General features: G+C 42.6%; 1 protein-coding gene across 4 annotated transcripts in view; it reads left to right on the forward strand.

Annotated features, from left to right (window-relative positions):
* SLC36A1 (solute carrier family 36 member 1) overlaps window positions 1–26,827 on the forward strand; it is a 58,435-nt gene that overhangs the window by 5,757 nt on the left and 25,851 nt on the right. For 2 of the 4 annotated variants that reach the window (XM_025389029.1, XM_025389031.1), the window contains exons 1-5: window positions 5,344–5,565; window positions 16,334–16,481; window positions 23,847–23,937; window positions 24,810–24,898; window positions 25,362–25,457. In XM_025389029.1, coding sequence (XP_025244814.1) covers window positions 16,339–16,481; window positions 23,847–23,937; window positions 24,810–24,898; window positions 25,362–25,457 — 419 coding nt within the window. In that variant the 5' untranslated portion in view covers window positions 5,344–5,565; window positions 16,334–16,338. Of the gene's footprint in view, window positions 1–5,343; window positions 5,566–9,968; window positions 10,074–10,199; window positions 10,349–16,333; window positions 16,482–23,846; window positions 23,938–24,809; window positions 24,899–25,361; window positions 25,458–26,827 lie in introns of those variants that run through there. The other 2 variants (XM_025389030.1, XM_025389032.1) reach the window with 2 other exon arrangements.

A 26,827-nucleotide genomic window follows, 5' to 3' on the forward strand; every position in this document is an offset into this window, starting at 1 on the left:
AGCCAGGATGGTCTCGATCTCCTGACCTCATGATCCGCCCGTCTCGGCCTCCCAAAGTGCTGGGATTACAGGCTTGAGCCACCGCACCCGGCCCAATTTTTTTATTTTTAAAAATTTATTTTTAATTGACATAACTATACATATTTATGAGGTACACAGTGATGTATACAATGCACAGTGATTACATCAGGGTAATTAACATATCCATCATCTCAAACACTTATTTCTTTGTGTTCAGAACATTCAAAACCCCTCTTCTAGCTATGTGAAAATACATTCTGTATTATTGTTACCTATGCTCATCCTACAGCACTATAGAACTGATTCCTAGCTAGCTGTAATTTTGTATCCTTTAACAAATCTCTCCCTATCCTTTCCCTCTACCTGCTCAGCTACTAGCAACCTCTGTTGTACTCTTTGTACAGTACAATTGTATAACCTATAGTCCTCATGTTGTCCCTTTGATCTCTAGACTTGGGGATCCTACATATCTGCTACTCTGTGTCCTCTCAGCTGCACTTGTCCATTTCCTTCCTCCAACCCTCCTGGGCCCTGGTCACCACTGTTTGATTCCCTATCTCTGTGTATTTGACATATAAATGAGATTCCACATATAAATGAGATATAAAATGTATTCCACATATAAATGAGATCATGCAATATTTTTTCTTTCTCTGTCTGGTTTATTTCACTTAGCATAGTGTCCTACAGTTTCATCCATGTTGTGGCAAATGTCAGGACTCCCTTCTTTTTTTAGAAAAATGTTTGTATATATACCACAGTTTCTTTATTCATTCTGCTGTCAACAGACACTTAGATTGTTTCTATATCTTGGCTATTGTGAATAAAGCTACAATGAATATGGAGGTGCAGATATCTTTATGGGGTGATGATTTCATTTCCTTTGAGTATTTGCCCAGAAAGGGGATTGCTGGGTCATGTGGTAGTTTTATTTTTAACTTCTTTAGAAACCTTTATAGTGTTTTCTATCCCACCAAGAGTGTACTAGAATTCCCTTTTCTCGACATCCTCACCAATATTTGTTGTCTTTTGACTTTTTGATAATAGCCAACCTAACACATATGAGTTGGTATCTAATAATGGTTTTGATTTGCATCTCCTTGATGATTAATGACGTTGAACACTTTTTCATATACTCGCTGAGCATCTTATTTCTTCTTTGGAGAAATGTTTATTCAGGTCCTTTGCCCATTTTTAAATTGGGTTGTTTTTCTATTGCTGAGTTATATGAGTTTTTGATAAATTTTGGATATTAAGCCCTTATTAGACATAGGGTTTGCATATGTTTTTCAATTCATAAGCTGCCGTTACACTTTGTTGATTGCTTCCTTTGCTGTGCAGAAGCTTCTTAGTTTGATGTAGTCCTATTTATTTATTTTTGTTTTTGTAATCTGATCTTTTGGTCTGATATCGAAAAAAATCATTGCCAAGGCCAATGTCCAGGAGCTTTTCCCCTACGTTCTCTTCTAGGAGTTTTGTAGTTTCAGATCTTACATTTAGGTCTTTTATCCACTTTGAGTTGATTTTTGTGCACAGTGTTAAGATAAACATCCAATTTCATTCTTTCTCACATAAAAGTCAGTATTCTCAGCACCATTTATTGAAGACACTGTCTTTTCCCCACTGTGTTCTCTTGATGCCCTTCTTTAAAATTAGTTGACCATATATGTTTGAATTTATTTCTGGGCTCTCTATTGTGTTCCATTGGTCTATCGTATCTGTTTTTGTGCCAGTACTATACTGTTTGGATTACTATATCTTTGCAATATAATTTTGGATCGGGAAGTGTGATGCATCCAGTTTGTTTTTCTTTCTCAGAATTGTCTTGACTATTCAGGGTCTTTTGTGTTCTCATGCAAATTTTAGGTTTCTTATATCTCAGTAAAGAATGCGATTGGGATTTTGATAGGGATTGCATTGAATCTGTATATTGCTTTGGGTAATATGGACATTTTCACAATGTTAATTGTTCTGTTCCATGTGCATGGGGTATCTTTTCATTTATTTGTGTCTTCTTCAATTTATTTAATCATTGTTTTATAGTTTTCAGTGTACACACTATTCATGTCCTTGGTTAAATTATCAGGTATTTTTTAATGCTATCACAAATAAAATCTTTCTCTTAATTTCTTTTTTAGGTAGGTAATTATTTATGTATAAAAATATTGTTGATTTTTATAATTTTTTTTTTGAGATGGAGTCTCACTCTGTCACCCAGGCTGGAGTGGCGCAATCTCAGGTCACTGCAACCTCCGCCTCCCAAGTTCAGATGATTCTCCTGCCTCACCCTTTTGAGTAGCTGGGACTACAGGCATGCACCACCATGCCAGGCTAACTTTTGTATTTTTGGTAGAGACAGGGTTTCACCATGTTGGCCAGGTTGGTCTTGAACTCCTGACCTCAGGTGACCCGATGCCCTGGCGTCCCAAAGTGCTGGGATTACAGATACGAGCCACTGTGCCCAGTCATGTATGTTGATTTTTATGTTCTGGAAATTTACTAAATTCATTAATTTAACAGTATTTTTTTTATTCTTTGAGGTTTTCTACATATAGGATCATGTCATCTGCAGATAAAGATAATTTTACTTTTTTCTTTCTGATTTGGATGCCTTTCTTTCTTTTGCTCTTTTGACTGATTGCTCTTGCTAGTACTTCTAGTACTATGTTGAATAGAAGTGGTGAGGGTGGGTATCCTTGCCTGGTACTGGATCTTGGTGGAAAAGCTTTCAGTTTTTCCCCATTAATTAAAATGTTAACTGTGCGTTTTTCATAAATGACCTTATTATGTTGAGGAATGTTCTTTCTATACCTAAACTATTGAGAGTTTTATTTATTTATTTATTTTTTATCAAGAAGGTATGTTGGGGTGGGGGTTAGGGAAGGAAAGGACGTTGGACTTTGTCAAATGCTGTTACCAGGTCAATTGAGATAACCTTGTGGTTTTCATTTTTCATTCAGTTAATATGATGTATTATATTGCTTGATTAGTGTATGTTAAACTAGCCTTGTATGCCAGGGATAAATCCCACTTGGTTATGATATATAATTTTTTTGATTGCTGTTGAATTCTATTTGCAAATATTTTATCGAGGATTTTTGTATCAACGTGCTTTAGCGAAATCAACCTGTAATTTTCTTTTCTTGTGGTGTCTTTCTCTGGCTTAGGTATCAAGGTGATGCTGGCCTCATAAAATGTGTCTGGAAGTATTCCCTCTAGCTCCATTTTTTGGAAGAGTTTAGTAACAAACATTCTTCTTTGAATGTTTGGTAGAAGTCAGCTGTGAAGCCACCTGGTCTTGTTGGGAAGTTTAAACAGAAAACTAGAAAGTCAAATAGTCCCTGTCTCATCTTCAATATTTGTTATTATCTCTTTATTTGTTATTAGTCTGTTCAGGCTTTCCATTTCTTCTTGATTTCGATCTTGGTAGGTTGTATTTTTCTAGGGATTTCTCCATTTCCTCTGGGTCATCCAATTTGTTGGCAAATATTTGTCATAATAGCCCCATATGATTCTTTTTATTGCTGAAGCATCTGTTGTAGTGTCTCCACATTCATTTTTTAATTTTATTAGAGTCTTCTTTTTTTCTTAGACTAGCAAAGGATATGTCAATTTTATTTTTTCCAAAAAATCAACTCTAGTTTTATTGATTTTGTCTGTTTTTTTTTTTTCTGTTGTCTATTTATTTCTGTTCTGCTCTTTATTTCTTCATTTAACTTTGGGTTTTGTGAGCTCTTCTTTTTCCAGTTTCCTGAGGTGTAATGTTAAACTATTTAATTGCTCTCTTTCTTCTTTTTTAATGTAGGCATTTATTGCTATAAACTTCTCTCTTAGAACTACTTTTGCTGCATTCCATAAGCTTTGGTATGTTATGTTTCCATTGTCAATTGTCTGAAAATATTTTTAAAATTTCCCTTTTGATTTCATTTTTGACCCATTGGTTGTTTAGAAGCATGGGACCAGGTGCGGTGGCTCACACCTATAATCCCAGCATTTTGGGAGGCTGAGGTGGGCAGATCACCTGAGGTCAGGAGTTTGAGACCAGCCTGACCAACATGGTAAAACCTTGTCTCTACTAAAAATACAAAATTAGTAGGGCATGGTGGCACATGCCTGTAATCCCAGCTACTTGGGAGGCTGAGACAGGAGAATCGCTTGAATCCGGAAGGCAGAGGTTACAGTGAGCCAAGATTGCACCATTGCACTCCAGACAGGGAAACAAGAGTGCAACTTCATCTCAAAGAAAAAAAAAAAGAAGCAGCGTGTTGCTTAATTTCCACATATTTGTGAATTTTCCAAGATTCCTCCTGTCTTTGACTTCTAGCTTCATATTATTATGATCTGAAAGAATATTAATATGATTTCAATCTTCTTAAATTTAAGGCTTGTTTTTTGGACTAGCATATGGTCTATTCTAGAGAAGTTCCAAGTGTGTCAGAGAAAAAATGTGCATTCTGTTTCTGTTGGATGGAAAGTTCTGTATATATCTGTTAGGTTCATTTGGTTTAAAGTGCAATTCAAGTTCATTATTTTCTTATTTTCTCTCTAGTTGCTCTATCCATTGTTGAAAGTGGGATATTGACTTTCCTACTATTGTGTTGCTATCTATTTCTCCCTTCATGGCCATTAATATTAGTTGTATGTATTTAGGTGCTCCAATTTTGCATGCACATATATTTACAATTGTGTCTTCTTGATGAATTGACCCCTTTTTCATTAAACAATGATCTTCTCTGTCTCTTGTGACAGTTTTTGACTTGAAGCCTATTTGTTACATAATTGTTAAAGGAAAAATCTGTAACAAGGAGGTAAAAGGAGAAGCCTAGATAATACGATACTAAAATGTTGCCATCCATTTAAAAATGTTACTTTAAAATTTTTAATGTATTAAAAGATAACGTTGCCCTACCCCACAGTTCCATTTCCAGTAGCAACCACAGATGACAGTTTGTGTATGCTTCTGAAAAATTGACTGGAAGATTTTTTTTAAAAAAATATGCATATTTCTTATTACAAAAGCAATACAAACTCATCGAGATGTGTAAAAGAAAATACAGCCAGTGTAAAAATTAGCAATATTTCACAAACCCACAACTCAAGGGACAGTGCTCTTCGACTGGACTCTGTCCCATGCCCAAGATCAATGCCGCGTTCAGTTCCTACTTGCAGTCCCCAGCTCGCCGGAACATAGTCCTCCCAGCAGTTGCAGCAATAGGTCGCCAGGTGGTGCTGTGGAGCAGAGCTCCGGAGCTCAGTGAGAAAAAAAGGTGCGGCCGCGCAAGGGAGCACGTGACCTAGGCCTCTGGCGTGGGCGGTGGGATCACGTGACGAGGCCCGGAAGCGGCTGCCCGGGCAGCAAAGGAGGATGGCTAGGGGCTGACACTGAAGCCGGGAAGGGTGGGCTGTGCTGAAGCCAGAGCCGGAGCCTGAGCTGGGGCCGGAACCCGAGCAGTGAGTTCCTCCACTGACGAGCTCCGGCTGGCGGCGCTAGCCGCCTTGGGCAGGACCCACCTCGCCTTCCTCCCGGCGTGGCAGATGCTCCAGGTCAGGCACTGGACCCGCCCGGGCTGCGGGTCCGCGACTCCTCGGTGTCCCCGGGCCGCAGCTGCGGTACGACGCTGGCACCCCTCTGTGAATTGGGCGAGTTGTGGAGATCCCTTGTCCCTCGCGCTATCTCCCTTGACCTCGTGGGGTTGGAATCTCACCGTCCTGTTTGACTGACAGGTGGGGGAAACTGGGGTAGATGGTGAAGACAACCCAAACGACCATCTGGGGCGTCTTTCACGCTTCGCAAAGGGCCCCAGCTGTTTCCAGTAAATGTCTTGCCCGCTGCGGGAGCCCTGCTCGGGACAGGCTAATAATGGGTCTTTGGGTCAGAACTGCAAGGACGCTGGGAAGTCGTCTGGTGCAGCTCCCTCCTAGGACAGTTGGAGAAACTGAGCCTTTACTCCAGGAAGGGGTAAGGGCTTGCCTAAGGTCATCCAGAGAGTTAATCGGAGACCCGCGATTAGAATGCAAATGTTCCTAAGCTTCAGCAGCTGTTTGCTTTTCACCACGCTGCCTCCTGCGGGAAACTTGACATATGAAAAGGCACTCCTTTCTGTCCCTTTCTCTTGTTAGTCCTCTCCCTTTTTAGCTGTCTGCATTTTCCACCGCTGGGGTTGGATTGGCTCTGGGTGTGGTTCCCTGTTTGTTCATTATTTTTCTGCAAACTCATCCTTCTGTAGGTTTGGTTTCTAACCGTCCTGCATTCTGTGTAAGTCATACCAAAATATGAAATATTAATCGGAGTGTGCTCCTGGGAGGATAGGTGGCTGAGCCGAGGTTGTGGAGAGTCCTAACATTAACTTGAAGAATATAAAGACCTTTACTTTATTTTTTCTGTAACTTGTCAGATTTGGGATTGCTTATTTGGATGGATGTTTTGCAGTTATTTGAATTTTGCTGAAGATAGCATCATGGTGCAATGGGCAGAACAGAGATTGGGGAATCAGGACATTTTGTTCTAGCTCTGCCGCTTACCTGGCAACCTTAGGTGACTCCTGTTTAGGTTTCTCAGTCTAGACAGTGATGGAATTGAATCCTTAAGGGCCCCTTCTGCTGTGATCTGGATGCTGTGCATCCTTCTAGGTTTGTGTTTTTGTTTGTTTTTCAGTAGAGATGAGGTCTCACTATGCTGCCCAGGCTGATCTCAAACTCCTGGGCTCAAGTGATCCTCCCACCTTGGCCTCCCAAGGTATTGGGATTACAGGCATGTGAGCCAGTGCCACTGACCAGGGTCTGTTTGGTTTTTTATTCAGAGAGATTTTACCCCCTGTATACACTGAGTATCAGCCTTGCAACAAGACTTAACTGTTGTCTAGAAAGCAGTTTTCTCTGCTTATTCCTCTGTTGCCATAAAATCCTCCTTCTCTTTCTTCCTATCACTGTATTATGTCTAAGCTAAATACTAACAACTGAAAATGATTTTTAACTGTCTTTTATTATTTTAAACATGATGAGGGCCCTCTTCTGACTCTTGTCTAGAGCCTTGTTTACAGTAATTAACTTACTTGTACATTTAGAACATGTTTTCTTTAAAGATGTTCTTGAAGTCAAGTAGAAAGGGACACAAAAGGCTCTGTCCTTCACATTGTGTTTGTCTGGGGATGGAGGCTACGTGCAGCAGAGGCAGTGCTGATAACAGCATTAAGCCTCTCCCTTTGTTTTCTGATTGTATCATTTATATTTGCCTGCTCTGGAGTCCTTGTTTTCCCTTTAAGGCCTGTAGCTGTTCATTCAGCCTCCTCTTGTGGCAGTTCGAAGTGCTCAGAGCTGTCTCTGTGCCAAAGGCAGTGTAAGAAAAAGGATTCCATTTATTTTGTAATATTCTGGAGACTACAACTGGGACCAATAGATGAAAGTGCCATAAGGGAAGGGTGTTTGGTAAATGTAAAAACTTTCAAAGAATTAGTGGTCTCCTGTATTAGAATACTGAGCGCAGAGCTCCCTGTCACTGCAGGTAATTGTCTCTGGGCGATTATTTCGGGGAAGTTGTAGATGAAGTTAGATTGTTGGGTAGAAGGTTGGACTAGACAAAATTTTAAGTTTTCTTTCAACTGAAGAGTCTGTGACATTCTAGGACTGGACTTACTAGCATGTAGAGTGGACGGAGCAGACGTCCACTTACTAGCATGTGGGATGGACAGAGCAAATGTCCACTTACTGGCATTTAGAGTGGATAGAGAAGATGTCCACTAACTAGCATGTGGGATGGAGGGAGCAGATGTCCACTTACTAGCATGTGGAGTGAATGGAGCAGATGTCCACTTACTCGCATGTAGAGGGGATGGAGCAGATGCCCACTTACTAGCATGTAGAGGGGATGGAGCAGATGTCCACTTACTAGCATGTAGAGTGGATGGAGCAGATGTCCACTTACTAGCATGTAGAGTGGATAGAGAAGATGTACACTAACTAGCGTGTAGAGTGGATGGAGCAGATGTCCACTGACTAGCATGTGGAGTGAATGGAGCAGATGTCCACTGACTAGCATGTGGAGTGAATGGAGCAGATGTCCACTTACTAGCATGTGGAGTGGACGGAGCAGATGTCCACTTACTAGCATGTAGAGTGGATGGAGCAGATGTCCACTTACTAGTATGTGGGATGGATGGAGCATATGTCCACTGACTAGCATGTGGAGTGGATGGAGCAGATGTCCACTGACTAGCATGTAGAGTGGATGGAGCAGATGCCCACTTACTCGCATGTAGAGTGGAGGGAACAGATGTCCACTTACTAACGTGGGATGGATGGAGCAGATGTCCACTTACTAGCATGTAGAGTGGACGGAGCAGATGTCCACTTACTAGCATGTAGAGTGGACGGAGCAGATGTCCACTTACTAGCATGTGGGATGGACAGAGCAGATGTCCACTTACTGGCATGTAGAGTTGATGGAGCAAACGTCCAGTTTTGTGATTACTTTGTTTCTATTGATAACCTTGTCTCAGGTAACTATTCTCATGTTAAGTACTCCTGTTTTTTCTCTCTTTTAATCACCACCCTCTCTCCTCTAGTGAATGTCTCAGTTCTTTAAATGCTTGATACCTCTTCAAAGGTCAGATGAGTGAGTAGTCTTCTGTTTCTGCTTTTCCTGGCCTGGTGCTGATAACCCGTTCTGAAGTGCATGACTGATTAACACTACTCATACCTGGGCCAGCTTTTCTTTTTCCCATGGAGGAAACTCACATGGAATCTGTTTATTTCCATCCAGGCCTTCTCTTGTTTCCCATAGAGGAAACTCTCACTGAGTCTGTTTACCTCCACCCAGGCCTTGAAAGAATCCTGTACCTCTCTCCTTTGGCCAGGCCTTACTGTGATGAGCACATAAAGGTAGCCTCTACTTAATGGGCATGGGGGCTGATACACGGGGCATTGTAAATAGGCTGAAATAGGAACCACATGGTGCTGCATTTTGGGTTGTTTAAAAATCCCCCAAAACATTTCTCTTGGAAGCCTTGACACCCAGGACTAGTTGTTTTTTACTTATTATTATTATTTATTTTATTTTATTTTATTTTATTATTTTTTTGGAGATGAGGTCTAACTATTTTGTCCAGGCTGGTCTTGAACTCCTGAGCTCAAGCAGTCCTCCCACCTTGGCCTCCCAAAGTGCTGGGATTACAAATGTGAGCCAACAGGCCTGGCCCCAGGGCTAGTTGTTAATGACTATCTCTAGTAGGAAGAGCCCCTCTGTGCCTTCCTTTTCAGTGAAGTTAGGAAAACTGTCTGTGGGTTACTGAGATGTTCATACCACTTAGATAGCCATCTGCAAGATAGGAACCTGGCTCCACAATCCAGTTTTAAATGGAGCCCATACTGCTGACTTTGTTTAGTGAACTTTTCTCACTTCCTGTCCTTGAACTTATCTGTAGTAATAATCACAATTGCTATCATTAATGAGGTTTTATTATGTTCCAGACAACATATCTAACATTTATTTATTTTTTCCTCCTATCTATCTTCATAACAATATTGTGATGTAGCTGTTATTAATGACATCTTTCAGATGAGGAGACTGGGGCAAAGGGAGGTGAAGTAACTTGCTCAGAGTCACACTACCAGACTACAAACTCAGGTGCTTTTTATTATGAAGAATACCCACTGCAGACCTAATCCTGCCCCAGGCTCTGAGGCCAGCTTTGTTTGCAGGAAATTTTGAGGAGGGTATATAATTTAAGGTGTGGTAGAAAGAACACTGGACTGGGATGCTGGTTTGCCAGATTCTCATCTCAAATCTTTGACTACCTGGGCCATGAATGAGTCAGCCTTTATGTGTGGACCCTGGTTTTCTGACCCCTAAGAAGGAAGCTGGAGGTCGATCTTCTCTAAAGTTATACCTGGCCCTAACATTTAGTGGTCTTCATGGTTGTGAGTAAAAGTGTGCACGTTTGCCTGTTCAGCAGCTGCTTTGTGCAGAACCTGCTGAGGTCAGCAGCTGCCCTGTGCATGTTCTAGCATCAGACTCCTACAGGAAAAAGTCTCAATTTATGGAACGTTCTGCTCTGGTAAGTTGGATGGAATTCTATCCAATGCTGTTTTAAAAACAAATTATGTAGAAGTCAAACCATTTTACTTCCCTCCCTGTAGACCACACATAGCAACACAGTCTGTGTCCTTGTTCATGTTTTTAGAATTCCATCGACAGAGAGGAGAAAATACATCTGGGGAATTTACTGCTGCTCTGAGTTCCAAAGTCCAAACCAATGTAATTGTTTGAGAATAATGGATGACACTTTTAGCTTGCAAACAAGTGGCACCATTGCATGAATTCTGGTAGGAGGTGAGGTCTAGGGTACCTACATAATAAGATCATATATTTTTTTGTAGTGCTTTATGTAAATCTACCTATAATCAAGATGACCTAGGAAGCTAGTTAAAAATAAATCACCTCGTGCCTGTAATCCCATCACTTTGAGAGACTGAGATGGGTGGATCCCTTGAGGTCAAGAGTTTGAGACCAGCCTGGCCGACATGGAGAAACTCCATCTCTACTAAAAATACAAAAAATTATCTGTGCGTGATGGTGGGCGCCTGTAATCCCAGCTACTTGGGAGGCTGAGGCAGGAGAATCGCTTGAACCCAGGAGGCAGAGGTTGCAGCGAGCCGAGATCACGACACTGCGCTCCAGCCTGGGCAACAGAGGGAGACACCATCTCAAAAAACAAAACAAAACAAAACAACAACAACAAAACATAGGTTGGGCGTGGTTGCTCACGCCTTAATCCCAGCACTTTGGGAGGCCAAGGTGGGTAGACCACCTGAGGTCAGGAGGTTGACATCAGCCTGGCCAACATGATGAAACCCCATCTCTACTAAAAATACAAAAAAATTACCCAGGTGTGGTGGTGCACGCCCATAATCCCAGCTACACAGGAGGCTAAGGCAGGAGAATTGCTTGTACCTGGGAGGCGGAGGTTGCAGAGAGTCGAGATCGCACCACTGCACTCCCCTGGGCAGCAAGATTGAAACTCTGTCTCAAATAAATAAATAAAAATAAAATAAAATAAAATAAAATGCTCAGGTGGAATCAAGTTGGACTCAGAAATCTACTTTTTTTTTTATTGAAGTATGTTTCATTTTAACCCAATATATCCCAGATATTATTGCAATATATAATCAGTGTAAAGATTATTAATTCATGGGATATTTCACAATTTTTTTGGTACCAGTTCATTGAAATCTAGTGTGTGCACATTGCAGTTTTACCCAACTGTATTTCAAGTGTAAGATAGCTATTTATGGCTAGTGGTTACTGTACTGGATGGTACAACTTTAGAATATGTTACCATCTATTAAGTCTTAATGCTCCTTTATTTTGAACAAACCCAGTCACTAAAAAATTGACATTGGAATCCTGAAACTTTAGAAGTGAAAGTGTACTTAGAAGTCATCTAATGCAATCTTCTCAATTCTGTATCAAAATAAGAAAACAACTTTGGGATTAGAATGACAGCCAGGTTATGTTCTCCTGAGTCCTAAATCCCATGTTGTTAAAATGGGAACATCAGCATTTGAATTTATTAGAAAAATTTCTGGCCTTGCCTTGAAAAAAAATCACTGTAGAATTCCCCTTAAAATTGCCCACTTCTGGAAAATTTAACACCTGCAAATTTTTATTTTTAAAAATAGAGTAACATGTACTTTATTTTTAAAAATAATTCAATTTGCACATACATTTTCCATACTGCATCCATTGCACAAAGTGATTCCACCTGCTCATTTTTAGTGCCAAGTTAAAAATGGCATATTTTGTAGATTGAAGAGCAACTCTTATCTATTTACACAGCTAGAAGGAAAAAGAAAGAAATGTTTTAAGGTTTATACACTTACATTTTTTATTTTTATTTTTTGGCCATCAAACTTGCAGACTTTTCTTACTTAGTTGCTCACTCTTCTGAGTCTAAATATCTACTGGAGATTTTGACTTTGTGTTCTGTTCACTGTCCTCGAGAATCTAAAGGACAAGCTTGCCTTCAACTATCACATAGTACAACCCTCATTTGGACAGTTACTAGGTACCATTAAAATCTCCCATAGGGCAGGAACTGGCGATTGCAGCAGTAGACTTGATTACCAGATTTCATCAAAGGGAGCCCAAGGGCAGCGTGGCCATGGATGCTGGCACTCATGGGGATAGACAGAGAGCAGCAGGAGGAGACCTTGGTTTCCAGAAAGAGCCATAGAAAGAACTCCAGGGAGTTGCTGTGCCTACCGTCTGATGCTTGAATCCTTATATAACCACTCTGAGAAAGGACTTTTGCTTGGATTTTTTTCAGGGATAAGGGAACAGGCTTTCTCCCAGAGTGATCTGCTCTATTTGGAACAGATCTGTCTTTGATAGAAAGTTCTTCCTTATGCCTAGCAAAAAATCAGCCCTCTTGACTCTCCACGTACTGATCCTAGCTCTGCCTGACCTTTGAGGCTCCAAATAACAAGTCTAATCCATGTGACAGCTTTTAAAGACAGGTCATGTACCCCTCAAGTTGCTAGGTAGAACGTTCTCAGTGCTTTCAACCATTCCTCATTTAGTTGGTTTCCTACCCCTCTTGACCCTAGTTCTGACCCCTGGATATACCACAGTTTGTCGTTATCCCCTTTATAGCATGCTACCTGGAAGAGAACACATTGTCTGGCAATTCTGAGTTGTGTAATATCTACCCATGTGTAACATCTAGCATGCAGAGTGAATGGAGCAGATGTCCACTTACTGGCACGTAGAGTGGATGGAGCCGATGTCCATACTAGCATGTGGGATGGATGGAGCCAATGTCCACCCGTGATTCTCTCATGTCCTAATGCAACCTAGAATTGTGTTGGTTTATTTGGTATCTCGGATTATATTATTGTCTTCTGTTGAGCTTGTCATCAACCAGAACTCCCAAGCAGAATTTTTTTTTCTTTTTTCAATATGCATGCAGTTGCTAAGCCACATCTTCCATATCCTGCAGGCTTATTGGACCTTCTGTAGATTTCAGCTTCTTCTTGAGCAGTTTTCTTAGCAATATTCTGCAGTAGGTAACTTCAGTTTTTATACACAGCATAAAGAAGGCTCTTTACAGTGTTTGAGATAAATTGAACATCTGTACCAAGTAGGGAACAGAGTGGTTTCTCGGTTGCTAGGGAAGGATTGGGCAACTTGAGTCCCTGTATTCCATCCTTTCACCTTCAGTAATATATAGGTGTCAACCTAAAGGAAGAAACTGAGACACAAAATGCAATTTTTAACAATTTACTTGAACCAAAGTGAGGACAGCTGCCCGGGACACACTTTCAAGTTGCCTGGGGGAGTGCTTCCTTCGGCCTTTGTTACCACAGGTTCTTAAAGGCAAAAGCGAACAAGGAGAGGACTGATACAAAGTGATATGACGGGAATTCTCATCAGTTTACAAAAATAGCATGGATTAGTGATGGGCTGTACATTGTTAGACTATAGGGTATGAGTTATGATGTCCAGTGTTAGCATTGTATGACTTAGTGGTGTCAGTCTAGAACCCACATAGCAAGTGGCTTCAAGAGGTAATTATTTAACTCAAGGCGGGAGAGAGACGTGACTGCTGTCACATTTTAGTGACTCTCTGGACCTGTAATTTAAAGGGATTCCTCAGATAAAAAGTTTCTTTTCTTTCTCACAAGATTCACTTGGAAGGTTCTATCTTCAGATGCTTTTGGTATGTTGGGACTAGAAATTAGCAGCTTTTTTTTTCACCAGAGGCAGGGTCTCACTATGGTGCACAGGCTGGTCTTGAATTCCTGGGCCCAAGTGATCCTCCCACCTCGGCCTCCCCAAATGCTGGGATTACAGGTGTGAGATACTGCACTCAGCTGCTGTTTGCATAAATAATTATGTTCATGGACGCCTAGAATGTCAGTGCTAGAGGGGACTGAGAGGTATTTTAGTTTACACCCCGTGCTTTTTGCACATTTGAAAATGGTTCAGAGGTACTAAGCAAACTGTTGACAGAGGCAGGCTTGGCGCCTGGGCCTCCTGATGTACCTATAAACTGACTTACAAACTTATGCCTATATAGCAAGAGGTGTCAATGCTGGTGTTAAGATACTTCAGAGATATTTTTTTCTCCCCACCCTCTAATGAGTTTATATGCCCCAGAGCTGGATGGTGTCCTTGAATTCCTCTAGCTCATGAGTAAATGAAGCTGTCATAGATTTTTAGCCAAGTGGCTCTGCCAGTGAAGCTAGGCAGGATCCTCTCTGGGATTTCCAAGTCCTTTGCTGGCATTTTGCCAGATACTTCCCTTGTGAGATAGCTTGGGGGTCATTCCTACATTGCAGCTGGTGAGGGAAAATGTGATCTCCCATGGATCTCTCTGGTGCCAGGCTGGGGTGTTTCCAAAGGAGTCCCCTGGGACCGGACCTAAGGGGGGGCTTCGGCGGAGCACCATCCTCTGGCAGGTGGTGCTGGGTGTCAGGGCAGGGTGGGGTGCTGTGACAGCAGTTGGAGATCCTGTCTGCTCTCAAGGTAGCTGAGATAGAGTGCCCAGGCTTAGGGTGGGCATCCAGCCCCATGCCGGAGGACAGTCTCATGGGCAAGCAGCTGTGCCAGTCTGCCAAGTGTTGGGAGGATTCTTGTCATTGTTAATATTAATGTACCCCTTTTTTGTCACTTGGTTTTCGAAGAGCAGGAAGTTGGCTCTTTCCCTGTGCTGTAAGACTCTCTCATAGCAGCTGGCACTCTATAGAGTAGATGTTTGCAGATTCAGACGGGGGTCAGGAGAGAATGTTTTCTGCTTGGCACTACCTAGCTGTCGCAAGGCAGGTTACTTCATCTTTTAGCACTGATTCTTCATCTTTAAAGTGGGGCTTAGAGGGACCTGTGAAGGCTCATTTAGCAATGGTCTCTAGGATCCTAGGGGCCTACATCACTCCCAAGATGTGTCCTTACTGCGTATCTTAAAGAAGCCCTCAATGGTCTCTAGGATCCTAGGGGCCTACATCACTCCCAAGATGTGTCCTTACTGTGTATCTTAAAGAAGCCCTTGCTCTTCTCTTTTGTATAGTATTAATAGTATTTCTGAGTAAATTCACCCAGGGGACACCACTCTCACCATCCTCCCAACACATTGAAAGGAGAATTTTTTTCTCTCACCATTTTAAAAATGAGCACATCTCTAAAAATAAAAAGGAAGAAGGGTTGTGGACGGGAAATGTTGAGACAAGGGCCAGGGTGCGCACCCTTCAGGTTCCTGGTCTTCCTCTGACCTACTTTCAGCTACCATTTCTCGATACTCAGGTTGGCAGCAAGAAAGGAGTCCCAGGGTCAGGGTATAAGAGTTAACTGGTGGCCTCCAAAGAGTATAGGATCAGCCTGTGGCCACAGCAGGGAGAAAGAGAACGGCATGTGTGGCTCTGGGATTTGATGGGAGTTTGAGCAGAATTGGATGATCCAGAGGGGATTTCTGTTTTCTTTGGTTTTTTTTTTTGAAATGGAGTTTCACTCTTGTCGCCCAGGCTGGAGTGCAGTGGTGCGATCTCGGCTTACCGCAATCTCCGCCTCCCGGTTTCAAGCGATTCTCCTGCCTCAGCCCTCTGAGTAGCTGGGATTACAGGCATGCACCACCACGCCTGGCTAATTTTGTATTTTTAGTAGAGACGGGGTTTCTCCATGTTAGTCAGGCTGGTCTCGAACTCCGGACCTCAGGTGATCCACCCATCTCGGCCTCCCAAAGTGCTGAGGTTACAGGCGTGAGCCACCGCACCTGGCCCAGAGGGGATTTCTTAAGTGAAACGTGTTCTGCATTGAAGGCAGAGGAAACATAGTATACAATGAGAAATACCCAGATTTCCATCCCCGCAAGAGCTTGTGCATATATATATATATATATATAAAATCGAACTATTGCGCAAGGTCCAAGAAATTAGCTCAGAGAAAGGAGTCAATAATCCTGACCTACGGAATGGGGAATGCTTCCAGGAAGCCCTTCTCTTTCATTTTCGCCCACTCCTCCCAAGCAGTGCCTCACTTCTGCCTTGTCTAGCTGTACTCTGGAAAATTAAGAAATTGATGAGTGTAGCACCGAGTATACCAATGGGAAGGATGGGAGTCAGAAGTCAGGTAAACTCAGCCCGCCCCTGTGTACTTTGCACTTTTCCATTTCCCTTGGTACCAGGCACTTTCATACTTAATCCATAGCGCAGCTGTCACAGTGAGCAACTCCGACAATGACAGCTTCTACCCCAGAGGCCACCCCGAACATGGAGCTAAAGGCTCCAGCTGCGGGAGGTCTTAATGCTGGCCCTGTCTCCCCAGCTGCCATGTCCACGCAGAGACTTCGGAATGAAGACTACCACGACTACAGCTCCACGGACGTGAGCCCCGAGGAGAGCCCGTCGGAAGGCCTCAACAACCTCTCCTCCCCGGGCTCCTACCAGCGCTTCGGTCAAAGCAACAGCACAACGTGAGTAGCTGCTACCTTCTCCTCTCCCCGGTGGGATTCGTGTTCCTAAGTCTCCCTGGGACTTATTTTTCCTCCCCAGTTTCATCAGTCCTCCACTTTACAGATGAAGGTCGGCAATGAAGAGATTGGGTGAGCGACTGCACTGAGATTTGCCTTCCTGGGCTGCCGCTCTCTAGGCAGTTTCTTATTCTTTGTTCCTTTCAGCTGTGTTGGCCCCACAAGGCTGGTGTCAAGTAAGAGCTTGGACTTAAGAAAAGCTTCTACAGAGGACATTCTTTTAATTTAGAACTGTGTCATCTGTGCTAGAACCCCAAATAATCTCCAAGCATCATCGGGAGCTTCCTTTGCAAAGTCTCCCCCTGACTTCTGCCTCATCACCAAGTCACTATTTGTTTGAACTGAAGAAGTGGGAAGAGAGAATTAACTTCTGCACTTAAAAAATTCAGGGTTGATAGGAAAGGAAAGATAGACTTTGCATTCTCCAAAGAGGGCTTACATCTTGTCTCCAGAAACTGGAACCCCAGACTCATCTGGGCTGAGTTTGGCCCTCTTCAGGTCTCACTTTCCCCAAATGTAAGGAAAAATTGAGGACTCCACTGTGAAGCTATGCTGGCTATGTGGGGCTCACCACTTGAATTAGAAAATTCAGAGGAAGTTTTGCTATTCCATTGAGTTTCCCAGCTACTCCTGATCTCAGCAGACCTCTGACATTTCTCTGTGTCCCAGCATCTCAGCTTTTGTAGCCCTTCTGTTTATTCCTCAAGCTTAGCTATCAGCCTTTCTGTGTGTCCTTGTGGATTGAGTGTGACTTACTGAGAGATCCTTCATGTCCTAGACTTGGGCCATTCCTGATGACTGCCCAAGCAGACCGTGGAAGCTTCTCCTGGAGCTCATCACTGGAGAAGCTCCCTCTGCGTGCACTGTCTGCTGGTACAGGGCATTTTCTCTTGTGAACTGGGGTGGAACTAGAAGATGTGGTCTGTCCACATTCCCGGCCCATCACCACTACCAGCTGATTTCTATGCCCCAGGCTGGAAGTACTCAATCAGTCCTCTAAGATTTGGTTTCTGTGGCTTATTTCTCAGGGGTATGTTTTTGTAGATTCCACATTAGCCTGCAGTGGGAGTTAGCTGGTGGTAGATTGCCTAGGGCACAGCTGGCAGCAGTGTGGATCACCCTGCCCCTCTTTCCTCCAACCTTATCAGCGTTGGCAGCCCCCATGCAGAAGCAGCTCCACACACAGCCAATGGCATGTGATGGCTTCCCTTCAGAGGTCATGCTCGTTATCGTAAGATACTTTTAAGCTCCCCTCTCTGTAGTTTCCTTTGCAATTTTTGCTCCTTTTTGATCTCAGATATCAACTTGTCTAAGCAATACTTACCAGATGGGATCTGGATTTTTATTTTTAGAGAGACCTCTCTGAAGCTCAAAACCTACCAACTCGCAACTTTAGGATAGTAGCTAATAGGTTGTGGACATGTGAAAGCTGATGCATGCCTGTTAGCTATTCTGAATATATCTTTTATCTCTACATCATGTTATAATTAACGGTCAATTCAAAATATGTCCTTGTTTCTTGGAAATCGAACAAATCAGAAGGTAACTTCCTCGGGCTTGTATTGTGACATTTTCCAGGATACACTTTGTTCCAAGGTTCCCTTCCTGCCCTAATGTTGTGATACAATGTAGGTGACCAGGAAAGCCCATCTGTAGTTGATGGGAGGTATTACAGTCCCATTACAGGTGGTACAAGATAAAGTAATTTGCTAGGGCTTAGAGGACTGGTTGAGTACTTCCAGCCTGGGGCATAGGATCCATGCAAGCATTTATGTAGAAAACATGCCAGGTATGATTAAGGTAGAGGTTGATTTGGAGGACCTTCTTTACCTAAATTAATCTTTTAATATGTAGGAAGTATTAGGCACAAGTTTTTGAGCTGGGTTCCTTTTATATTTCTGCTTTGCCCCACCCTTTTATCTCGTTTGCCAAGGAACAAAATACATGGAAGTACTTCTACACCTACTGCACATATGCATGCACACACCTGGCTCTTCTAGAAGTCAAGGGCTCAGTAAAAAGCCCTAGTTAGGGGGTGCAAATAGGAACCCCAAACACTTCCATGAGTTTCATGAGTTATTTCCTTTTATTTTTTTGAGACAGGGTCTTGCTGTGTTGTCCAGGCTGGAGTGCAGTGGCACAGTCATGGCTCACTGCAACCTCCATCTCCTGAGCTCAAGTGATCCTTCCACCTTAGCTTCCTAAGTAGCTGGGACTACAGGCATGCACCTGGCTACCTGTTTTTTTGTTTTTTTTGGTTTTTTTTTTGTAGAGATAGGGTTTTGCTATGTTGCCCATTTGGTCTTGAACGCTAGGACTCAAGTGATCCACCCGCCTCAGCCTCCCAAAGTGCTAGGATTATAGGCATGAGTGCCATGCCCAACCTGTGAGTTATTTCTTAGTGTGTTCAGTGAGGTTATTTACTAACACTTGATATTGTCAAGCTATTGACTGCTTTGAAGACAGCCTCATTTTATGCTGTTGGGAAAATTTTTCTTCTAGTTGCGCCTCTGAGTTCCATTATATATATCAATCCTCCGTGCTTCTTCCCCGTGCAAACTGAAACCAGCAGACTGAAACTGGCTATCTAAAGGTGAGCTGGAGTAGTCATTTGCACAATATGGTCTGCACACTTTTTGGGCTTCCCAAGACCATTTCAAGAAGTCTATGAGGCTAAAACTATCTTCATAATAATACTCAGATGTTATCTGCCTTTTCACTTGTGGATATTTGCACTTATAATGTAGAAGTAATGGTGGGTAAAATTGCACTGTAGAATGAATCAAAGCATGGCACCAAATTACGCTAGTTGTCATTGTATTTTTTGCTGCCACACATGCGCAAAAAAAAAAAAAGCCCTTTTCACTTAAGAATGTCTTTGATGAAATGGCAGGATTACTAACCTTTAAAAACTTGAGAACCTTTGGTATAGGTCTTTAATATTCTGTGTGGCAAAATGGGAAGTATGCATGAAGTACTTCTGTGAGTACCAAAATATGTTACTTGTCTCAAGGCAAAGACTTTAAGTGATTGTTTGAGTTGTCAACCAAACTTGCTTTTTTTTTTTTTTTTTCATAGAACTAGAAAGAACAACTAACAAACTGTAGGTCGTTCAGACCTGAGTACTTACTTGTAAGACATTTTCTTGAAAATGAAAGAAATCAGCTCATTACCTCAAGGAAAACAATAGACAATACATATCTCTCGCTCAGAATAAAATTCAAACTTTCAAGCAAAATTAGGAGAAAAAAAACTTGTGTCCAGTGCCATGAGCCTGATAGCGCCTCTACTTGAAGACTTTTCTGATGAGATAAGTGGTGATATTAACAAATGTGACTTTTTGATATTATTGATCTATAATGAAGATGTTAGAGTTGGAAGATCTGTATAAACTCAACCAAAGTATGATGTTAGGAATTCTGCGTGGGTAAAAGGTCCATTGAAAGAGCAAGATCACCAATGGATTTTTCCTTTTTTTTTTTTTTTGAGACAGAATCTTGCTCTGTTGCCCAGGCTGGAGTGCAGTGGCACAATCTTGGCTCACTGCAACCCCTGCCTCCCAGGTTCAAGCGATTCTCCTGCCTCAGCCTCCCAAGTAGCTGGGATTATAGACAGGGGCCACCACGCCTAGCTAATTTTTGTAGTTTTAATAGAGACAACGTTTCACTATGTCGGCCAGGCCAGTCTCGAACTCCTGACCTCCGGTGATCCACCCTTCTTGGCCCCCCAAAGTGCTGGGATTACAAATGTGAGCCACTGTGCCCAGACCACATTGCAGGTAACTTCTAAAAAATTAACATGTGTTGCATTTTGGAGTAGTGTCAAAGGAAAATTGCCATAATTGTCTGTGGAGGCCATTAAAATACTCCTTCTTTTCCAACTACATGTCTGTGAGAAAATAAATTTTTTTCGTAAATTTCAACAACAACATATAACAGTAGATTCAACATAGAAGTAGGTAGTCCAGCTGTCTTCTGTTAAGTGAGATACTAAAGAGATTTGGGGGGAAAAGAAAAGACAGTGCCATTCTTACCACATTTTCTTTTTTGGAAAATAGGGTTCTTTTTCATTAAAAAAACTATTTGTATTAACATGCAATGAACTTACTGTTATTTTTTAATTAAATATTTTTAAATTTTTCTCAGTTTTAATTTTTATTATAGTATAGATCAGCAGATGTAATCCACATCAGCTAAAGCTATTTGGCATCTTCAGTGATTTATCAGAGAATAAAGGGGTCCTGAGACCAAAACGTCTAAGAATGAGTGGTGGAGCATGAATGGAAGTACAGAGATTTGCTAGGCTTCTCCCTTCCCTTTTCAGAAAGATAGTCCTCCCTTGTAGTTAAGACTTCACTGTTCATGAAGTTGATTTTGTGTTTTTCACACAGTACTGGGTAATCCCAGCTTGGGGCCATCTATTAAAAATAGTAATTTTCGTCAATTGCTTGGAGTCCTGGTGTTTCAGAGCTGAAGGGATCGTGGAGATCATTTTGTCCTAGTCTGGTTCCCTCACCATACAAATGAGACAGCAGGCCCAGGAAGGGAGGGGAGGAATTGTCATATGAAGGTGATGGCAGAGCTAGGGTGAGGGACCTAGTGTCTCATGCTAGCCAGCTCAGAGGCATTTTGGGGAGGTCTCTGGTGGGTAGGTGGGTTTGGTACAGTGCTTACCTTTGCCCTTAAGTGGATTAAACATTTGTCAAGATAGAAATTTACTGGACCCATTATCTTGCAGCCACAGGATACTGATAATGCATTTACTGTAGACACATGTAATGCTTAAGCTGTTTCCTCAGGACATCTTAACCTCTTCTCATGTGGAAGCAAAGTAGTTTCCTTGTTCTTTCTTGAAAAAGATGGGGACAGTAGGAAGATCAGGAGGTTTTTTCCCTCAAGGTAAAAGGAGAAAGGTTAAAATGAAGTTCCTTTCCAGGGGGTGTAGATGGGTCTTATTAATGGCTTATATGAGTAACAAGTGTTACTTGCTTTGAGTTTCTAGTGAATTGCAGATCTGAAGAAATGCATGTAAACATCAGTTTTGAGGGGTTGGTTACATGTTCTGTAGAACCACAGACAGTGCCAGGGGCCAAATCCTAAGTGATTTGGGGCAGAAATACTGTATTTGACCTGTTTCGTATCCTTCTGGAGGTAACAATGGATAGAAACTGAAGATACGACCACGCCTCTTGTCTTCAGCATAGCAGGAAGACAAGGAACCCCTTGGATGAGTTCCTATTCCCTGCAGACAAAAGAGAAACTTCCTGCCTCTGTCCTCACCCTCACCCTAACTCGAATGGCAACTAAACCCAACTACTCCTTCTGATTCCCATCCCAGCTCGCTCTCTAGGGTGCTGTTCCGAAGCCCTTCTCTTTGCCAGTGGTGTCTTTTTCCCCAGAAGCACATTTACAGTTCCTGCCTATGCTGCCGGGCTCAGCTCGGGTCTCTCTTCTGTACAAAGCCTTACCTGCCTCCCTTCTCCCTGGTGTCTGTTCTTGGGTTTTTCTTTTCCTTTTTTTGAGACGGAGTCTTACTCTGTCACTCGGGCTGGAGTGCAGTGGTGCGATCTTGGCTCACTGCAACCTCCGCCTCCTGGGTTCAAGCAATTCTCCTGCCTCAGCCTCCCAAGTGGCTGTGATTATAGGTGCCTGCCACTACACCCAGCTAATTTTTTGCATTTTTAGTAGAGACGGGGTTTCACCATGTTGGCCAGGCTGGTCTTGAATGCCTGACCTCGTGATCCACCCACCTTGGCCTCCCAAAGTGCTGGGATTACAGCCGTGAGCCACTGCGCCCAGCTGCTGGGTTTTTCTTAAAGACAACAATCTATTTTTGGTGGTGATTAATGTGTTCCCTTATTTTCCCCGAGACATTATTTCTGGAGGCTGAGATCCATACCAGATTCATACTTATTTTCACCACTGCAGTTAATACAATGCTTTATATGTGATAGATGGCGTTTGTTGACTGAAAAAATGAATGAGGAAGTGTGAGAAGCTTTACCATTACAGCTTGAAGGGGACAGTTTGTACAAATCCGCCCTCACAGCAGAAGAGTAAACTAGGTGACTATCTGAAAGGGCTTCTCTGGTCCTAGGACTCTATGGCATTTGACTTTTTTTTTTTTTTTTTTGAGATGGAGTCTCGCTCTGTTGCCCAGGCTGGAGTGCAATGGTGCAATCTCAGCTCACTGCAACCTCTGTCTCTCGGATTCAAGCAATTCTCTTACCTCAGCTTCCTGAGTAGCTGGGACTACAGGTGCCCGCCCCCATGCCCAGCTAATTTTTGTATTTTTAGTAGAGACAGGGTTTCACCATGTTGGCCAGGATGGTCTCAATCTCTTGACCTCGTGATCTGCCCGCGTCAGCCTCCACAGTGCTGGGATTACAGGCATGAGCCACCGCACCTGGCCTGATTTTTTTTTTTTTTTTTTTTTAATACAAAGTGTATCAGGGACTTCTGGCCTCTTATGGTATGGTGTGACTTTTACGGTATTCACTTTGTATCTTTCTGTTACAGGGTTTGGGCTTCTATTTTTTTTTTTTTTTAATTTCCTCTGTTCTCTCACCAGTGTTTGTCCGTCATAGTTTGGTTTGTCATCCTTTGTTGCAGTTTTGGGGTCTGAGTCTTTTGGTTTTTTTTGAGATGGAGTCTCCCTCTATTGCCTAGGCTGGAATACAGTGGCACGATCTTGACTCACTGAAACCTCTGCCTCCCGGGTTCAAGCTCAACCTCCTGAGAAGCTGGGATTACAGGTGCATGCCTCCATGCCCGGCTAATTTTTGTATTTTTAGTAGAGACAGGGTTTCGCCTTGTTGGCCAGGCTGGTCTCGAACTCCTGACCTCAGGTGATCCACTGCTTCGGCCTCCCAAAGTGGCGGGATTATAGGTGTAAGCCACTGCACCCAGCCAGGTCTGAGCGTTTACAATGGTCAGTTCAGTGGTTAGAACCAGACCCAAATATACTTGGAAAAGGTAGAGTGTCTGGAGAGAGTTGGAGCAGGCAGTCAGTTGGAGCACCCCTCTGGTCTAATCTCTGAGAGAAGGGATTCTCAGAAATATCACAGAGAGTGGGGACTTACAGCACAGTGGATAAGAGGGGGAGCTCTGGAGTCAGACTGCCCAGATTTGAATCCTGCCCCAGCTCTTTACTAGCTGTGTGACCTTGAGCAAACTGCTTGATCATCTATAAAATAAAATCTTACAGGATTGTTGTGGAAATAAAATAAGATAATGCATATAAAGCACTGAGATCCTAATAAAAGTTAACTGTCATGGTTATCATTTCTTTGGCTGTCTTCCACTTCAGATGGTTCCAGACCTTGATCCACCTGTTAAAAGGCAACATTGGCACAGGACTCCTGGGGCTCCCTCTGGCAGTGAAAAATGCAGGCATCGTGGTAAGGGTCTGCATCAGTAGAGGGGAGTGGTGACAAATTTTAGGAGACAGCTTTTTGTTGTTGTTAAAATGTACTTGCTTTAAAACATTTTAAATAGAGAAGCATTTTTTAAAAATTCAGTTGACAGAAAGCAGAATTCAGACATTCATTCACCTAAAGATATTTATTGAGAGTGTTCTGTGTGTTAGGCACCATTCTAAGCTCTTAGAATACATCAGTGAATTAAAGATTCCTGCCCTCATGGAGCTTACTTCATGGTGGAGAGGATGTACTGAGATGGCTCGAGCAGTTTCTGTCAGTAATATGAACTGATGAGTTAGTTACAGATGTCTGCCCATTTTCTACATGGTCCCCCACGCCTTGTTCCTAAATGGCCAACTGCAAGAATCTTATGTCTTCTTTTTGTGATTTACCTCCAGTTGACTGCCTGCCCAAAGCCATTCTGGTTTCTTTTGGAGTTGAAGAGAGGCTCGGAGATGTGGGTTGCCCTTAGCTAAATGCAGTGTTTCTTGATCTGGCATTGCTGTAAAGATAACTTACTTGTGTCGCCTCACATCCCTTAGCCCAGCTCTTCCCACAGTCACAGGAGCCTTCTATTCTGCTGACGTGCACCAGTCTCGGAACAGACTTATCTTATGTCCTCCTTCTCCACATGACTAAATCTCTCGAAAATGTGCTACAGTTCAGATAGTGCCCATCTCACAGAACTAATCTCCACGATCACATTTCTCTCTCTAATGCTGGGTCCAAAGTTTTGTCAGTGAAAAGTACCTTAGTAGCTTTTTAATCATTTGTGAACCGAGTATCCATTGGTTCACTCCTAATTCTACCTACTTCTCTCTCTCTCTTTTGCCTGCAACACCTGTCCCCAGATGGGTCCCATCAGCCTTCTGGTCATAGGCATCGTGGCCGTGCACTGCATGGGGATCCTGGTGAAATGTGCTCACCACTTCTGCCGCAGGTGAGAGCCCTCTGCGCCACCTCTCAAGGGACAAATTGTCCTTTTGGGTTCTGTTATCAACCCTGAAAATGAGCACTGATGCAGACCACTCTCAATTCTTTACACTGGCTGGAGGTAGCGGCTTATGATTGCAGCGTTTTCCTTTCCCTGGTTATTTTTGTGTTCTTTTCTGGCTCATTATCATCTGTTAAATTGACTTATGTCCAGTGGGTAGACACTACACTCTAATTTCATGTGCGTTGTCATGTTTACCCCATTGAAATGATTCTACCAGATGGTTGTTAATTATAATAAAAGTAACCATCCTGTCGACTTAATACTTCTGATCTTTGAAAGCACGAGGTATAGGACTCAGAGTGGTACCTCCAGGGTGACAGGTGGGAACTGACCCAGGTCTCAGTGGCTCTATTGGTTCTGTCTAATCCACATGCTCTGCCTTTCCTCTTCCCTCCTCCTCTTCCAGGCTGAATAAATCCTTTGTGGATTATGGTGACACTGTGATGTATGGACTAGAATCCAGCCCCTGCTCTTGGCTCCGGAACCATGCACACTGGGGAAGGTAACTGATTTCCTCCTTCCTTTCAACTGTGGCCTCCCAGTGTGAGGCCTTCAGACAGGGAGGTGCAACATGGGAGACAGTGTAAAGCGTGGAAAGAGTTGCTGTTTGGGTCAGTTGCCTTGGGCTGTGGCTTAGCTCCACTGGTAGTAAGCTGTGACCTGGGGCTGGGTAACTTCTTTTTTCCTTGGGTTTCAGTTCCTTATCAGGAAACCATGGGGCCTGGCCTGAATGGTCTCTAGAGCCATTCCAGCTTTGGCAGTCTATGACCAGTGATTGTTTTTGATTCACTCATTTGTTCAACAAATGTATTTAAGCACTATCTTATAAATGGAACAAAACAGTTCTAGGTAAGAGGGGGAGATTTCCTGAAGTAAATTATGTGGTTACTACCCTCCAGAGGCTTGTAGTCTGTGTAAGGAAAGAGATATCTGGGAAGAGAAGCCAGGGAATAAGATAAGAGACCAGTAGTAGGAGACACTTGTAAGAAGAAAGTGTCATGAGCTGGGAATACATCCTCAGCGCTCAAAGAAGGAGGAACTTTAAAGATTCTCTTGTCGGCTGTGGCAGGTGAGAAATGCCCATGAGAGCTGGGAGCAGAAAAGGCTTCAGGAGAAGGTGAACTAGAGCAGGGTGTGGAGATGAATTTGGAGGTGGGAAGTATTTGCAAATTTCTCCTTGTGGCAACTCTTAGATGTTTGGAGGGAAATATTATTTTTGTTTTTTACATTTAAATGTAGGAAATTGATACTATCAAGGGCTAAAAATTCTTAAAAAACAAACAAACAAACAAACAAACAAAAAAACACATTAAAACTATGTTCTTTAGAAAAGTTCCTTTTTGTGGCCATAGAGGAAACTTACCTTCATTCATAGTCACCTTTATCCTGTGATGCAGATTATATAGTTCTTTTAGCCAAATTATTTTCTGTAACTGGGAAAAGCTAGATTGCCAAGTGACCACCGTGAGTTGGGTGGTGGTTAATTCTTCCTTCCTTTCTTTCTTACTACTTCCTTTCTTCTTCCCTCCTTCCCTCCTTTCCTTCCTTCTTTATTAAAATGTGTGTTATTTTAACGTGTGCTCATAGTAAAAACTTTGTTTTGATCAAGATAGGATATAAAGTAAAAAGTGAAAGAAAATTTTGGTCACAGTTGCATGGGTAGCCTTTTGGAATTTGCTGTATAAGTAGAAACATCCACATATTCTTAAGTTTTTTGCACAGATTGACCATACTATGTATACTGTTTGGAAACTTGCTCTTTCCCCTTAAATGTCTGAGACGTTTTTCTCTATCAGCACATAGAGATTTAACACAGTCTTTTTAACTGCTGTGTAATGTTCCATTTAAGAACAGTCTATAATTTAATCACTC

Source organism: Theropithecus gelada, chromosome 6, assembly GCF_003255815.1.
Source record: "Theropithecus gelada isolate Dixy chromosome 6, Tgel_1.0, whole genome shotgun sequence".
In the NCBI taxonomy this organism is placed as follows: Eukaryota; Metazoa; Chordata; class Mammalia; order Primates; family Cercopithecidae; genus Theropithecus; species Theropithecus gelada.